This window comes from Heliconius melpomene, chromosome 15, assembly GCF_056956725.1.
Source record: "Heliconius melpomene rosina isolate 202511_hmr_F chromosome 15, ASM5695672v1, whole genome shotgun sequence".
In the NCBI taxonomy this organism is placed as follows: Eukaryota; Metazoa; Arthropoda; class Insecta; order Lepidoptera; family Nymphalidae; genus Heliconius; species Heliconius melpomene.
In genome coordinates this window covers 10,706,099-10,722,207 of record NC_140403.1, presented here as the reverse complement: position 1 = coordinate 10,722,207, position 16,109 = coordinate 10,706,099, and the positions used below count along the sequence as shown (strand labels likewise).

The following is a 16,109-nucleotide window of genomic DNA, read 5'->3' as shown; positions in this document are numbered from 1 at the left end:
TGCCGACTTCGACACTATGGGAGGACCCGGGAAATTGGTAGAACTACGTCCGTAGCCCTCCTCAGATGACGCGCTCCTCAACGGAGCTCTCTTATAATTTAAATTAATTCGACAATAGACCAGGATAGGGTGCGCAGATTCCCCACACTGCACACCAATGGTCTAAACTGATTTATCGAGGACCAGGGAGACCAGGACGATTGCCAAGCACACGTCCACGGTAACGCTGCCTTCTCTGAAGAGATGGACCAGCCCTCTCCCGTTCTCGCCCAGCAGCCTCCTTCCGTGACATGACCGTCTCACAGAAGGTGACTACGGCTGTCCACGCTGATTCTCTGCGCAACATTTTTCTTAATAGCACAGGAAGGGAAAGATTACGTCCAACTTCCTGAACTAAAGCCCGCCTTTCCGTGTCCCACGTGGTACACGATTCAAGAGTATGTTGGGCAGTATCAGAATCTCTTTCGCAGTGAAGACAAATCGGAGATGTCTGACGTCCGATCTTAAACAAATAATCACCGAAGCAACCGTGCCCGGTGATTATCTGTGTAAGACGGTACGTAACTCGACGTTTTCGTCTCATCCAAGCCTCGAAGGAAGGAAGTATCGCTTGAACGACACGCTTGTGAGCATAGCGCTCTTCGCAAAGCCGTGTACGCCACGTCTGGAATGCAACATCCCTTTCTCTTCGTCTGATATCAAAGGTGCTCAGGGCGGCTGTCTCTCGAATGTGACTGTATATTCTCGCATTCATAGATGCCTGAATATCTAAAGGCGGAAAACGTGCCAGTAAGGTCGCTGCCTCATAGGATATCGTACGGTAACCACGTACTATTCTGATAGCCACCCTGCGCTGTAGACTATAAATTTTAGTTCTACAGCGCCGAATTGACAGTCTGTGGGACCAGACAGGGGCACCATAAAGGATCATTGATCGAACAACACCAGCATAAAGCAAACGAACTTCCTCTGTCGGTCCTCCAAGATTAGGTAGTAGACTGTGCAGAGCACCCACTACTTTGTCTATTCGAGGGACTAGGCGGTCAAAGTGTTCTTCAAATCCCCAGCGACTGTCTAATGTGAGCCCTAAGTATTTCATATGCCGACCGACGTGAACCTGATGATCACCTACACGAACATACGTGTCAGGTGGCTCCCTACTTCTCGGCAGCCTGTGAAACCATAATGCTTCAGTCTTGTGAGCCGCTATGCGCAATCCCAAGTCATATATTTTTGTGACGATCATTTCAACACCAATCTCTGCAAGCCTTTTAGTATTCTCAAAAGTAGTCCCAGTTGCCAACACCAACGTGTCATCTGCGTAACAAATAACTTCGACATCCCTAGGCAGAACTACACGTAAAACAGCGTCGTAGGCAAGGTTCCATAAAAGTGGCCTTAGGACAGATCCTTGCGGGATCCCACAAGACATCTTTCTATGGATTCTGTAGCCGTTTTGATCCGTGTATGAAATGTATCTATCTCGCAAATAATTCCCAATAATCGCCTGCAGATACACGGGCATCTGATGGTAATTTAGTGACTCGTTAATCGTATCCCAAGGGATAGAATTAAAAGCATTGACAATATCCAAGCTTACCGCAAGAGACATTCTACCCTGGGATGTAGCTTCCATTGTAAGAGAGCGAACACGCAGAATAGCCTCCACAGTTGAGCGCCTCTGTCGAAAACCAAACTGATTATCCGATATATTAGGACCATCGCATGAAAGATGATCATTGAGGCGATTGGCAATAATCCGCTCAAAGAGCTTACCAACCTCGTCTAGTAAGCATATGGGGCGATACGAAGAGGGTGCACCCTGGTTACTAGCTTTCTTCTTAAGAAGCACCAAATTTGCCTCTTTCCAGGCCCTAGGGAATGTAGCAGAACGAAGACAACTGTTAAATAGTAGTCTTAGCCTGCTTCCCAGGGCGGGTAGGGCCAAAACCCAAGCTCTGCCGGGTATACCATCAGGACCTGGTGCAGTACTACGAGCACTGAGACGGCGTACAACTTGCTCCATTTCCAGTTCAGTTACGCACAACTCGTCAGACCAAGCCAGAGGAAAGAACACCACTGGAGAATGTGACCGGATCACAGGGAACAGAGTATTAATTACACTTCTTAACAGATCCGTGTCTAGAGTTTCTGTCAAAGGCGGCATCCATGGTCGTAGTTTGCCCAGAACCATACGGTATGGACGCCCCCATGGATCTCGATCCAAACCATCAACGAGCTCTCTCCAGGACCGCACTTTTGCCTCTGAAATGGCCACTTGAAGCGCCTCCGTGGCCTCTCGGTACGCCTCATAATCGCGGCTTGTCTCTTCTGGGGTAACTCGCTGACGTCTTCGGCTCCTGGTGTACTGACGCCGAGTACGTAAGCAAGACTCACGTAGCTGGGCGATCTCCGATGACCACCAGTATTCTGATCTATAGTTGACGTGTTTGATTCTGGGCATCGCCGCATCACAAATCCACACCATCGTACTCCTGAACCAAGCCACTTCACTCTCGGCGTCGACAAAAGCTTCTTGAGTATTTTCTGGCCAAGATGCAACAATGGTAGCAGCTTGGAGATAATCCTTATTTAGTCTCTTAAGAGACCATCGATGCAATGCACCGCCTGCTCTACGTAAATAATTAGAGCGGTCGCGACGGATGGACACATCGAAAATTATATGGCGGTGGTCAGAAAGGGTTACCAGTTCTTCTGCTACACGCCAGTTCGACAGGAAGCGAATGGCTGCAGGAGTTGCCCAAGTTAGATCCACGATAGACTCTCCTTGCCACCGCACACAAGTGCTTTCTGTCCCTCGGTTTAAAAGCCGTAAATCTAGACTTGCTGCCCATTCAAGAGTTATTTCTCCTCTTGCGTCATCTCTATTATTTCCCCACGCCCTAGCATGGGCATTAAAGTCTCCCAAGACAATCAACGGACGGGGTAGGCATCTGTGAACGCAACTGACCAGTCTATCCAGATACTCCTCGTAATCGGAAAGAGGTATGTTAGGGGAGATATAACACCCTACTACTACCAAAATACCCCACTGTACTGCTACATATCCTGGACCTCTTTCTAGAAGTGAACAAGGTAGAACACGTTCTCCAGTACCCCAGAATATACCTACAGTACCTAACTCATCCCCAAACCAGCGAGGGTGGTTGGGTATATTGTATGGTTCTGCAACCACAGCAAGCCCAACAGACCACTCCCTAATACTCTGCATAAGGAGATGCTGAGCATTACGGCAGTGGTTTATGTTGGCTTGAAGAACTCGTATGGGTGTCATTGTTAAGCCTCCATTATCTCCGACTGCCTGGACTCCGGTGATAAAGTCGTAGTCTGGGCGTTCGTCACATTGGTAGCCACTGAGGTCCCCATTTTTCTCTGCTTTTTGTTTGGCGGACAGCATTGTTTAGTGCCCATTCTATGGTCTGCACGTCTTCCGAGATCCGCACAAATAAGACATTTTGGCGATTTCGCACTACAGGTTCTGGCTTTGTGACCAGGCTCACCACATGTAAAGCAACGGTCGCTCCTATCGACTCCACTAGAACACATTCGTCCAACGTGACCCTTTTCAAAACACCGAAAGCACTGCAGAGGTCTTGGTTTTAAATGCTCAACTCGTGCGGAAAGCCAACCTACTTGTAGTTGCGCTAAGTCTGCCAATTTCCGGACAGCAGACAGGGGGCATCGCACCCAAACAGTCCCCAGAGAGGAGGGCGACCGACGAATCTCACCAACCTTCACGTTTTCCACTAAACAACCTCCTGACTCCGCGATTGCTAATGCAACTTCTTGTGGGGTTACAGCGTCGTCCAAATCCAAAATGCGCAGTTCGCCCATTTTGTTTGGACGAGCTATCTTCACGCCTAGATCTGCAATTATTATTTTTAAACGGAAGAAATTATAAACAAAAACCTGCCTACTAATGACTACTACAAAAAATATGAAACCAAATATGTATATCGCGCTGAAGTAATACATTCAACTCCAATTATCCAATACGTGCAAACGCATCTAAATCTTCGTTGCTATAGAGGCAGGCGGGTTTTTTTTTCGAGCTTGTTATTCTGTCCCTGATGAAAAGCAAGCACGACGTGGCTGCCTGTGAGGAAAATTAAATAGAATGTATCGGCCGGGAATCGAACCCGGGCCGCCCGCATGGCAGGCGAGCATTCTACCACTGAACCACCGATGCGTGTAAGGCAGGCGGGCGCGGCGGACGCATGGCGAGTGGCGAGCCGTTTCGCAGCAAGGATTTTTGATATTGTAACAACTTCTAAAGTACTTATTAAAATGAAAAACAGTAAAAGACAGTTTTGATCTACATTAAATGGCCAACGTAACTAATGTACTTGTTTATATGCTGAGAGTAAGGCATAAGTAAAACAGGACTCGATACAGCTGAGGTGTCAACGGCGGGATGTGTCAACAATTAAATGCGTTTTTCTCTAAAACTATTCGCGATTTCGAAATTGTGTAAAAAGCGAATTTTATCTTCGTTTAACGTAGAAAATTAATAAAGTATTTTAAAGAATAAGAATTAATACAATTACGGAAAAATAACCCTCACAATAAAAAATATATTGAAATTATTATTTTTAGAGAGAAAAATGATCACTACACGTTATTCTTAAAAGATAAAAATATGCCGTCGCAGATTTTTTTGTAGATCTTATTAAGAGGAACAATACTCCAATACATTATTTTCATATAGTACTTACCATTAAAGCAGCGCATGCGCGAAAGTGTTTCAACGGGTAGGACTTTATACATATTTGTTGTATTTATGTTAATTTACATAAGAATGTACAAATAATAAACTATATATAAACCTTCTACGAAAAATACTCGACCTAATGGTGAAAACCGGATCAAAATCCGTTGGGTGGTTTAGAAGAAGAAGAGTTAGAAACAACAGACAGACACGAAAAGAGACTTTGTTTTATAAGATATAGGATTATGAGTATTATAAGGATGGTTCATCAAATATACAACTAAAAAATGACATAATTATGCGATTATTTCCCAAAATCATTATTAGTTTTTCTAAAGTTGTATTTATAATCAGATAATGTACCTACTTGATTTACAAAAAACTCACCCACCGAGGGATCCATACAAAAATTGGAGGTTGAACTCGCGACTTTAATATCAAATTTTGCCACTTTTTATGAGACCTTTCTGGGATCATAAGTTAAATAAATTAATTTTTAACAAAAACAAAAACCGACTTCTACCAACGAACTAAAAAGTGAAAAATAATTTTACAAAGATTTTATAATTTTGAAGTCGGTGCTAAGTAAAACAAACAGGCTTAGTAATTAGATATTGTAATAAAGGTGTTGTAGCATTAGTTTGACACCGACTTTTTTTTTTGTTTTTGTTAAAAATTAATTTATTTTACGATTTTAGGTGATGGGTAGATCTTAAAATGATGCTTCTTAAACGAGTGGTGATGGTGGTGGTAGTGGTTGTCAACGAGTGGTTGTGGTTGTCCCATGTAAAACTTAATTTAATTAGCTATTATTTTTGTGCAAAGTAACATTTTGGTATATTGACAAGAACATACATAAAAAGTATTCGGGCGAATTGGGAATCTCCCTTTTTTGAAGTTGGTTGAAAATGAGAACATCCTCTTTTTTGAGGTTGGTTGAAAAGAAATGTAACGATCAGGAATCTCACTTCTGACATCGAGTTAAAAAGTTTTTGCTTGTAACTATTAGAGTATAATCAATTTTTTACCAAAAAAAAAGAAACTTTCTCAATTTTCACCGGATTCCATAATCGGAACCTAACCAAACTTTCACCAAATTATCCTTGAAGTATATCCTTTCAAACAAAAAAAGAATCATCAAAATCGGTTTGCGCGACATTGAGTTATTCGTCTATTTGTCGCGCACATACCTAATGCAAATTTAAGACTTATGTGATTTTCTCATGGATACCATTGTCAGACATGGACCAAAAAAAATGGGACCATTCGGGAAGCTTCACCTTTCAAATAAAAAAAAATATCAAAATCGGTTCACCCAGTCAAAAGTTATGAGGTAACAAACATAAAAAAAAAATTTAAAAAAATACAGTAGAATTGATAACCTCCTTTTCTTACAGAAGTCGGTTAAAAATACAATTGAGGCATATTCCGTCTATGGAAGCAATAATATTTACAATTTTCATATTATATTGAAATTACATAGCTTAAACAGATTTTAGAATTATGTTCATTTGAACTTCATGTCAACCGACACTCATATGAATACTATAGAATATTACAATTCAAATTCCCCTTTTTCGTACTATATATTTGATGTCCCACATGTTTCACGAAAGCAGTGTTCGATCGGATCTGTACATGTGTTAGCCACAGTTCATAAACCATTCCATTCAATGAAGTAAATTTCTTTCAAAGGTTCGTTCGTGCGGAAACACGGAGGCGTACGTATCTATTGGCGAGGGTTAGTGGATGTGGGCCCGTATTAATAATTCCTAGCATTGCTATTACAAATACATTGACCGTGTTAAATCAGTTCGCTAGGTTTGAATACAATTTGTGTTTTACAATTTCTCGCTTCATTTTATACACGAATATAAAATATACAGAATTGTGTATAGCGAATATTACCATTGGCCGCAAATAACCGGATATCAAATGTGCAAGTACCTACTGCATACTGCATAGCTGATCAGGCAAGTACCATGTGCACAAAATATAAGGTTCATCTAGGTTGTGTGAAAAATCGAAAGTATTTTTTGGAGTATCCCGCAAGCAATAGGATCTCTGAATTAATATTTTGTAACAAAAAATTGTTTGAGATTGATTTTTTTAATTAAACATTTTTACTTCCACCAACATAGTTATATTTATTTAAAATCATGTTATTTAAAATAACTTTTACTATATGTTAAAAGCTACCAGAAACATTCCAAATCTCTCTCATAGCAATGTATAGAATAGTATACGTCGTGTTTTTCCAAAATTACCATATCACAATTTTTTTTATTTATGTTTTTTATAGCTCAAAGAAGTTACCAGTATACAATTTTTTGCTTCTTTTTAAAAAATAAATTTTGCCACGATAAGGGTATTTATGAAATATGTACGAAAAGAAAAACACAAAACAAGCAAGATAAAAATGAGATTAAAAATACAATATTGTAACTTCTCTAACTTTAACATTTTAAAAACGAATATTTAGCAATTTCAATTAAACACGAAAATATATACATTTCAAGGCACTAGTTACTAACTAGTTAGCGTTTGTTGTTGTTTCTCGCATAAACAAATTTAAGTTTCACTTACATAATAAACTTTCAAGTAGAGTTTAATTAGTTTCTACGACACATGCTAAGAGTATGTGTGTGCTTTGTGTCAGGCCCGAAGTGTGAATCAATAAAACTTCAAGTTCTGCGTACATACAAAATAGGAACCGCAAGAAAATTACAATAAATGTTTTTAATTACATAATATACTAAATAATAAGACTGTACTGTGTAAGGCCGTAATTATGGACATATTGTATTAATATACCGTGAGGTTAAAAAATATGAAACACATTCAGTATCGCATCTTGAACATGTAATAGGCCATCATAGGAGAGAGACCAGAGGCAGTACGGGAACAGTGTAATCAGTCCTTTGGTCGCACACAATGGATATCGCTGTTCAGCTCTCTTTGTATTGTCAATGGGGTGTGCCTCAATGTAGATTACCTAGTCATATGCCATATATTATAGTTAGTTGTATATAAAACGTTGTTTTTAAGGGAATTTGGATTTTGGATTATAAACTTATCCAATACGATCTATTTTCATAGAATGTACAATTGCTTGTGTGAATAAGATATATTAAACTAACTATTCATGTAATTATTCCGTAATATGTATGACATTCATATTAATTTAAAATGTATGCTATATCTGTAATGATATAAAACGCTGGTCTGGCCAATTAAGCTATTTTAACAATCACGAACATTATTCAGCAAGATGCACATATTTCTTTAAACAAGAAATATTCTATTGAAGTTAATATAATTCAATTTATATGAAGAGTATCGTATATTATATATAGTTTATAACATCACAATTAAGACAAAAGATACGCAATAAAAGTTGAGGTGTAAGTAAGTTCTCATAGTATTCAGAGCTTTATGAATCTGAACCTTTCAAAGTTCCGTACGTGTTAGGCGTACTTCGATAGAGTTTGTTTAGCTTCAGCCTTCAGCCAGTTTCAGAAGAAATTTGCGGTTTAATTAGATCTAAGATGTGGTTGACAATCCATGTTTAGAAATATACGTATTTACTATAATGTATTAATGAGAAACCAGGTCAGTATTGAGTTATTTTACATAGTCATTTCGTTGTATAATTTATAATGAACATATTATAAAAAATCATCCACTTATCAAAATCATACACTTTTTTATGCAAAACTGTTAAGTGACGAAGTCGATCCCAGTACACAATTCCATAGATTTGGATGTTAATAATTTTCAAAGCAATTATAACACTTATGTGTTAGTTATTTGTATAACATGTGAAATTGTAATAAAATAGTTGTATGTTTAATTCGAGTCTAAAACAATAATTTATGAAATTCATTAGATGGAGAACTTTTTGGGGGTTGTAGTAATGTGGTCGAACACCGTCCGGTCATTAGTACATTCCTCTTTAGGTAGCTCTGCAAATTACGTGCAATTTGGAAAACTGTTTCAATGTGACTATATAAATTATATAAATGTGTGTGTGTGAATTATATAAATTTTGCACACCACTTTCAGTACAGCTTATATGAGAAATAAAACGAGAATAAGGCAGACATAGTAAATACTAAATTAGTTTAAAAGTTTAGATGACTTATATACAGTAACCATTCAGTAATAATTATAATAATATTTCAAAGATCATCATATTCTACGAACAAAATCAAAAATATTTAAGAGATAAAAATGTATTACTTGCTATAAAGTTCCTATGAAAGTCCAACATTATCGTAAAATTGATCGGAACCGAAAACACTGATTGACGGTCGATTTGGACAGACTTTGTGTACATTGTGATGCTATCAGAGTTGTAAATACTTGTCGCGGTTTGTTGACGTCTGAATCTCTCCTTTTTACATCATTTCTGTTAACTAATAATACATTTAAACAGTACGGACAACATTAACATAAGTTGTCACTGCAGCAAACACTCTGAGCGCTAGTTCTCAATTGTTATAATTGTATAACCTTACATCTATTGAGATATGATGAATTTAATCATGAACGATGGTTGCCAATATAACATATTATGGATATTTTACTGTACTATTATAGTGGGAACAGAGTGCACTAAACATGAATAGATATATGTAAAAATATTTTTTCCGAAATATCTAGATATACTCGTACATAACGTTTCGGATTTGGTAGGTTTTATCACAAATTATTTCATGTTTGAGTGAGGTTTTATAGCAATAATTCGTATCGCGTTCGTAAGCTCAAACGCCGTAGAATTTTCTTCTTTTTTTATGGGAGGCTGAGATCAAAATTCCCGTTCTGTAAATAAATTTCCAGGCTGATCCCGAGAGACGAAAGAAAATCATTCCGAAATGTGTCTACGGTTTTTATAGCCGTAGTGAATTATAACGTAAAACATTTATACGTTTTTTAGAATATATATATTTGTTTTCTGCATTCATAATGTATCGTCGATTGTAAATATTGAATTTATCCCGCTGAGTAGTATAATCAGGCCTTATTAATACAGTATCTATGTTTTATAACTGCCGCCTAAAGTAACCTACTCCGCCATGATAGTGCGGTATTTAACGCCGTATAAAAACGAGGACGAAGGATTTACTACTGAATAACAAGATATTTAAGAAGGGTACGTCGGAGAAGACGTAGTTTAAGAGATTTTGCTCATATTGTAAGAGCTCATCCCTGACAGGAATTAATCAGGGTCACCCGCACCCTTATCACTATGTTCGTAGCACATAGGTACATATATTATCACTGTACATGACGATATTTTATTATTTCTATGACGGTATTTTAACCTGAAAGGTTTTCTTTTTATAATTTTTAAATTTGTAAATTGTGCGAATAAAAAATTGTGACTAATATTTTTTTAAATTCTGTCGCACTAATATTCTTTATGCCTAAGAATTTATATTATTATAATATAAATACTTTGTTACTTAAACGTACTTAGCAAATCTAAGTAGATTTGTTATAATTAAAAAAAAAATATTTTCATAATCTAGAAAGATAGTAAATAAATACCACCCAACTTCTGTCTTTCCAAAAAGCGTGTAGTTTAAAGCTTTTAAATGATATCGAGGCAGTTTAAAAGTACTGCGTCGTTTTCAATATGTGTTAAAGAAGAATCTCCGTAGATATCGTCCGCCAATATTAGACATTTTTTACCTCGTATACCTTCTTAGGTGCGCTTTGAGGCAGTATTATCGCAGCCGTTACTGATAAGGATGCTCATAAAAATCCCGCTTAATCGACCCATGTGCTAAAGTAAAGTTACTTGAACTTTAAATCCCACTTTATACCTTGGAATTAACTGACATAAGACAAACTGGATTTAAGAATAATTGCTTACTTAGGAAATTTTTATACTTAATAGTATATGGAATTACTATGAATTTAGTATAATACTAACTTTTACTCTAAATATAGTAACTTACTTTAACTTTCATTTAAAAATATATACTACATTTTACTTTTAAATAACTATTAGAAGCTAGAAAAAGAGCTTAGAAAAAGTATAACACATATTTTTATATAAACATATTTATTTGTGAGGCAATTACGTTATTATAGTTTAGAAGAGATCATCAAGCTACTCCTTGTTTTTCATTCGTATAGGGAGCCGAAGTATCGGCAAATTAGATCAGTCGACTCCCCTAGGGAGACTAGAGTTGCGGTAATGTGTCGTTAAGCCCATTATGCTTATTTTTCTCTTATTGAGTCTGTGAGTACCAATTTTTTGATGGCGATAATTTATGTAGGAAAGGAATTTGTCAGCTTTAATGAGGTTTAACACGTTTTATATATATATTTATTTTTCATAATAAAATATAATTTAAAATACACAATCTCATATTCTTGTAATTAGAGTAACTATTAGATAAGTAGTATGATAGTAAAAAATATATTCTTATTTCTAGATAGTCGTTGTTATAAAATAAATAAAATCCTGTATACTATTTTACAGAATTCACTGTGAATCATATTTTACCTCATACGGTAACGGTAAGTCCTTAAAAATAGTCACATTACCATTTATATTAGAAATATACTTATTACTTAGCGTAGGTGTTATGTGTTGAAGTCTCGCGTGAGGGTCAGAGTAGAGAAGTCTGAGTTGTGAGGTATAAAGGAACACTGTTGTACCTCTTCGTATCACTGAGACGACCGCGAATAAATCGAGAGATTTAGACCCGCACTACTTCACTTTACATGTACTAGTTTCTGTTAAATAAATATTATATTTTATTATTTCAATATTATAGTTTGGTTACGTGTTCATAAACAATAATGAGTCGTCTTCTTAACAATGAATTGAGGCCAGTCGTGGGGCTCGGGCACAAGCGTGTGACTGTGAATGCGATTGGCTGTGGGTACGACTCCCATTTGAGTAAATTTAATATTTTCATTTAAATCCGTTTATTACTTAATAGTTATACTTTATAGTTCGTATATTTATAAATAAGCAAAAGATATATTTCAAAATATTATATTTTCGCACGCAGTACCAACGTGAGGAATCGGTCTTAGTGGTATATTTGTCACCAGCGAGGACGCGTGTGTAGTTGTACTCATATAGTAAAGGCTAATCCTCTAGAAGTATTCATCAGGTTTAACTAGGGTCCATATCAACGCGAGCCTTGCCCCCTATTCATCACTATTATGTTTGCGTATAGCTTAAACAATTTTTTATTTTTCTTTTTATTTTTACATATTTGTTATTTTCATTACGTATTCAGCATATTTGTAGAGATTTTAGTGGTAAATCCGAGTGGTTTACTTTATGCATGTATATTTCGGATATAATTTCTATTCATATAGAAAAAACTCAATCTTTCATCAGCTTATTTGATAACTATTTGTTTAGTATAATAATTATCTTTGTACACATTTAATAATTATTTAAGTCCTATATCTTATTTTAAACACAAATTTACAATAATAAGTAATTTTGAATATGAAATTCATGAAATACTTATAATTATTATAGTAGTTACAAAGTACTAGTAAGTAAGTAAGTAAGTAGGCACGACTGTGGGGGGTTTGCGGAAAAATATTAAATTGTTACTGTGGTGCATGAATAGAAAATCATTTTGAACTAATTGAGGACATTAAAATATTATTAAATATTTATTTTTGTGCTTTACCTACACGCATTATTTAATTATAATAATTTATTTAAAAAAAATATATTTATTTTTATGACAAGAAAATAATTTTAAACAATGAAAACACAATTATTTCTTGTTTCAAAGCTATTGCGCAAGTAGTAGTAAGCAAACTAAATAAGTATAAGATAATGAAGAGGAAAAGCTCTTGTTTGAAACTTTACACAATACTCGGTTTGTTTACAACTATATAGATTTTCGAACTGTTGAAAAGTTTACTAAACCAATTCATTTATTTGAAAAATATTATACATTGAAGCTTATTTAGTTTTCTAGTAACTAATTTTTTTAGCTTCATTTATAACACACACTTCGCTGTATCCCACACGTAGGGTAAGGAACCTGGGGACCTAGTGTTAAGCAACTCCGTTGCCATTAGGAAACTTGCGTTGTCCACTCTCCACCGAATTCTGGAGGCATTGTATGTTGAGTGGCGGAATTCAATGCCTCGGTTTGCCTCATTACTAGAGCGAAAAGATGGAAATATTAAATATTTCATGTCCTCGAGTGGGGTCGAACTCACAACAGTCGCGTTGCAGTCACACCCTTATGCCGCTGCGCTACGACGGCCTCAGATTAACAAAAGTGTTTCAAATAATTAAACTTGTTCAATAGCTTACATATAAAAAGGAAACAGATAAAAAAATCTAATACCTATCGGTAGAAAGCTCGAGCGTCTCGTCCGAGCGACCAGGTACACGATAGAGGAGGAGCCGAAGCCCATTACTTATCCACTCTTCAGTTTGACCCATTTAAACTAAAAATGCAATGTCAACAAGGTGGAAAGTTACATTTTATTGGGATCGATCCTGAAGATGAAAGACCTACTGCCTGGCTATTTCTCAAGGTTTTCTATCTTATTATTGTTTTCACATTTGATATCAATCACTAAATGAATTTAACAACTAAAGTAAATATTTTACTCGTAAAGTTAGATGACATAATATCTAAATGAATTTAATTTAATTATACTTTGCTTATATTAAGAATTCAATGGCTTTTTACTCGATAATTTAATACTCGACGGGATATTAATATTTAAAAAATATATATTCACCTGATCTGATTAGAAAAAGTAGGAAGTTTATTGTTTAGTGTCACTAGTCTGGGCAGAATGTGGAGAATAGAGTTAAGTTAAGAATATAGTTTTTAAAGGGTTTTACGTATTAACCAAATATTATACAAAATATGTGAAATGACGGTACATTTCGCACTTTAAATACATATAAACATTTTTACACTTAATACATTCAATGAATTTACTATAAACGCACATATAAATATGTGATATGATGAATTTATCGATGTTATACATCTTTAAAATAACAAACAGTTATCAAATATTTAAAAGTTAAATATATACTATATACGGTCTATAAAAAAAACACATTTACTAAGTAATAAATATTTCGCAAGTACTTTTAAGCAACGTCGACCTCTGACTCTCACGGTAACCGTTCCTTTGATACTCATGTCTTTAGTACGTGACTTTAGTTCAAGACAGTAACAGCATTCCGTAGCAGTTTTCACTTAAAGAGAATTTTCCAGGAAAAATAGCAAATTTTGCAAGATGAGATACTTCGTCAGGATGATAACCGATAAAATTTTTATTATGCGCTACGTAAATGGAAGAAAATTATTTATGAACATTGGAGTGCCTAAGTATATACACAGAAAAAATAGATAATTGGGCCAAATTTTAATGGTAGCATTAATGCGTACATCTAGAACTGAGCTACTAGAATATCTACGATGAATGGCATTTTAATTTCATTTTCTTTACCTTATTCTAAGTAAAGTTTTATGTCATCTTCCTCAATCTAGTGAATTACCCATAATACATTTTCGACACCTATAAATTTACAAAAAGTATTTCAAGAACTACATTAGCGGTCGTTTCGAACAGTTTAAATAAATGCGAGCAATTTACAGGATCGGGCCTAAAGAAAAGGCCTGGTGACGTCTAATCTGAGGAAATTTCAGCTTTGCGGGCCAATCATGACCTCCATATATCACGTTGAATATAATACGATGGAGCATAATACGATGGAGTATATGGAGATTAATTATTTAGGTATGGTAATATGAAAACTTTATACGTTCGGAAATTTTATAATAATTATGTATAGATTATATTTTTTTTCACGCATTTCCATTATTTTACGAATAATACAGAATTCACATACATACATAAGAATGTCACGCAGAATCTATTTTTAGTATTAACTCTGTGCATAAAGAAGTACCTAACAATCTTATAAAATTTTGTTAGAATTAATTTCCACATTGCAATTTTTAACAATTATTAAATTTAAAATTAACAGGTACTAGTATCGCAATACTTATATGAAATTGAAACAAAGTATTAAAAATTAATGTTAAACCCTCGATGATCACGCGCGAATATTGCAAGACGGCCCGTTTATATAGAGTTCGTCATGCGTATCATTAATATTCAATGATTTATGTCACACACATTACGATTTTTTTTACCGATTGCGTATAACACGTGACGGGGACGTGACGCTCGTTACTGTCAATATTTGTAATAAATCACGGGCGAGGTTATATTTCAGAGTTTTGGAAACATAAATTATAATTTTGTTTAGATAGGTATATCCATTTCACAAAACTACTGATAAACGAGATGAATTATTAAAACGGTTGTTTTTTTTATCAATCATAACTATGAGACGTCAGCGGGAATACGTAGTTTGTGAAATATTGAATTCTGCATCTCTTACAAAGCTTGGTCAAAGTTAGTATTAAGCACTTAAGTTTCTGAGTAAAGATTGAAAATAGCATTAAGCTAAAAAAACCTTTGCATTTAAAAAATGTCCATACTATATTATAAGTATTAGTGATCTCAAGAGATATCTCAAAAAGAAATTGAATTTGTTAAGGAAACTGCCCAAAGCTATTGAACTGGAGTTTGGTAGAGCTAAGTCCTCCGGGAGTCTCGTTACGGGTGTCAGCGGACTTAACTTCTTTCTTCATTGGGTGTTTGGAATTCAAGCGCTTAAATGTTGTATGCTGCAAGATAACTAATACAAGAAAACTCTTTGTTGGTGTTTAGAAATATACATAATATATAATATCGGAGACTGTCATGATGCAGTAGGATAATGTCTGACTATAAACATGATAGTGGGTTCAATTCCCGCTTGGGGACTCATTATATTTAAATTGTTTTTATTTCTCCGCTCTTATAGCTCCACCACACATAATATGTAATGTCTCTAAAAATTGAGCGGAAATTGGGAATGGAGTGTCTTAACACTAACTACTGTCTCCTTACCCTGCGATGCAGAAAAATATGTTACGTAAAAGTTGATGTTGAACATAAGGGTCCATACTCGTACATTCGACCCCGATAACATTAGTTTCGGAGTCTAGTTTCAAATAAAATAAGGCAACCCATTATTCGTCGCCTAGCCGAGTATATCTCGAGTCTAATAGCATTAGCGTATTCGTCCATTAGATACTGTTTTACTGTTCTTTTGTTTTATGGTCACACTTTGACGATAATATGTTGGAAGTAGTCACAAAATGACGCGTCTTGTCGCTATAAAAATAAAAATATTATTATGATGCTATAGCAGGCCGCCGTGCCGCAGGGACATAAACGTATGACTGTATTGCGGCGGTTGTGGGTTCGATTCCCACTCGGAGGAATGAATTAT

The 16,109-nt window shown here is 35.6% G+C and overlaps 1 protein-coding gene across 1 annotated transcript; it reads right to left on the bottom strand.

The window, feature by feature from the left end:
- Window positions 1-3,297: 3,297 nt before the first annotated feature.
- Window positions 3,298-3,855, bottom strand: LOC146531687 (uncharacterized). Its single transcript, XM_085198588.1, has one exon. The coding sequence runs from the start codon at window positions 3,853-3,855 to the stop codon at window positions 3,298-3,300; it is 558 nt and encodes a 185-aa protein (XP_085054714.1).
- Window positions 3,856-16,109: the final 12,254 nt, after the last annotated feature.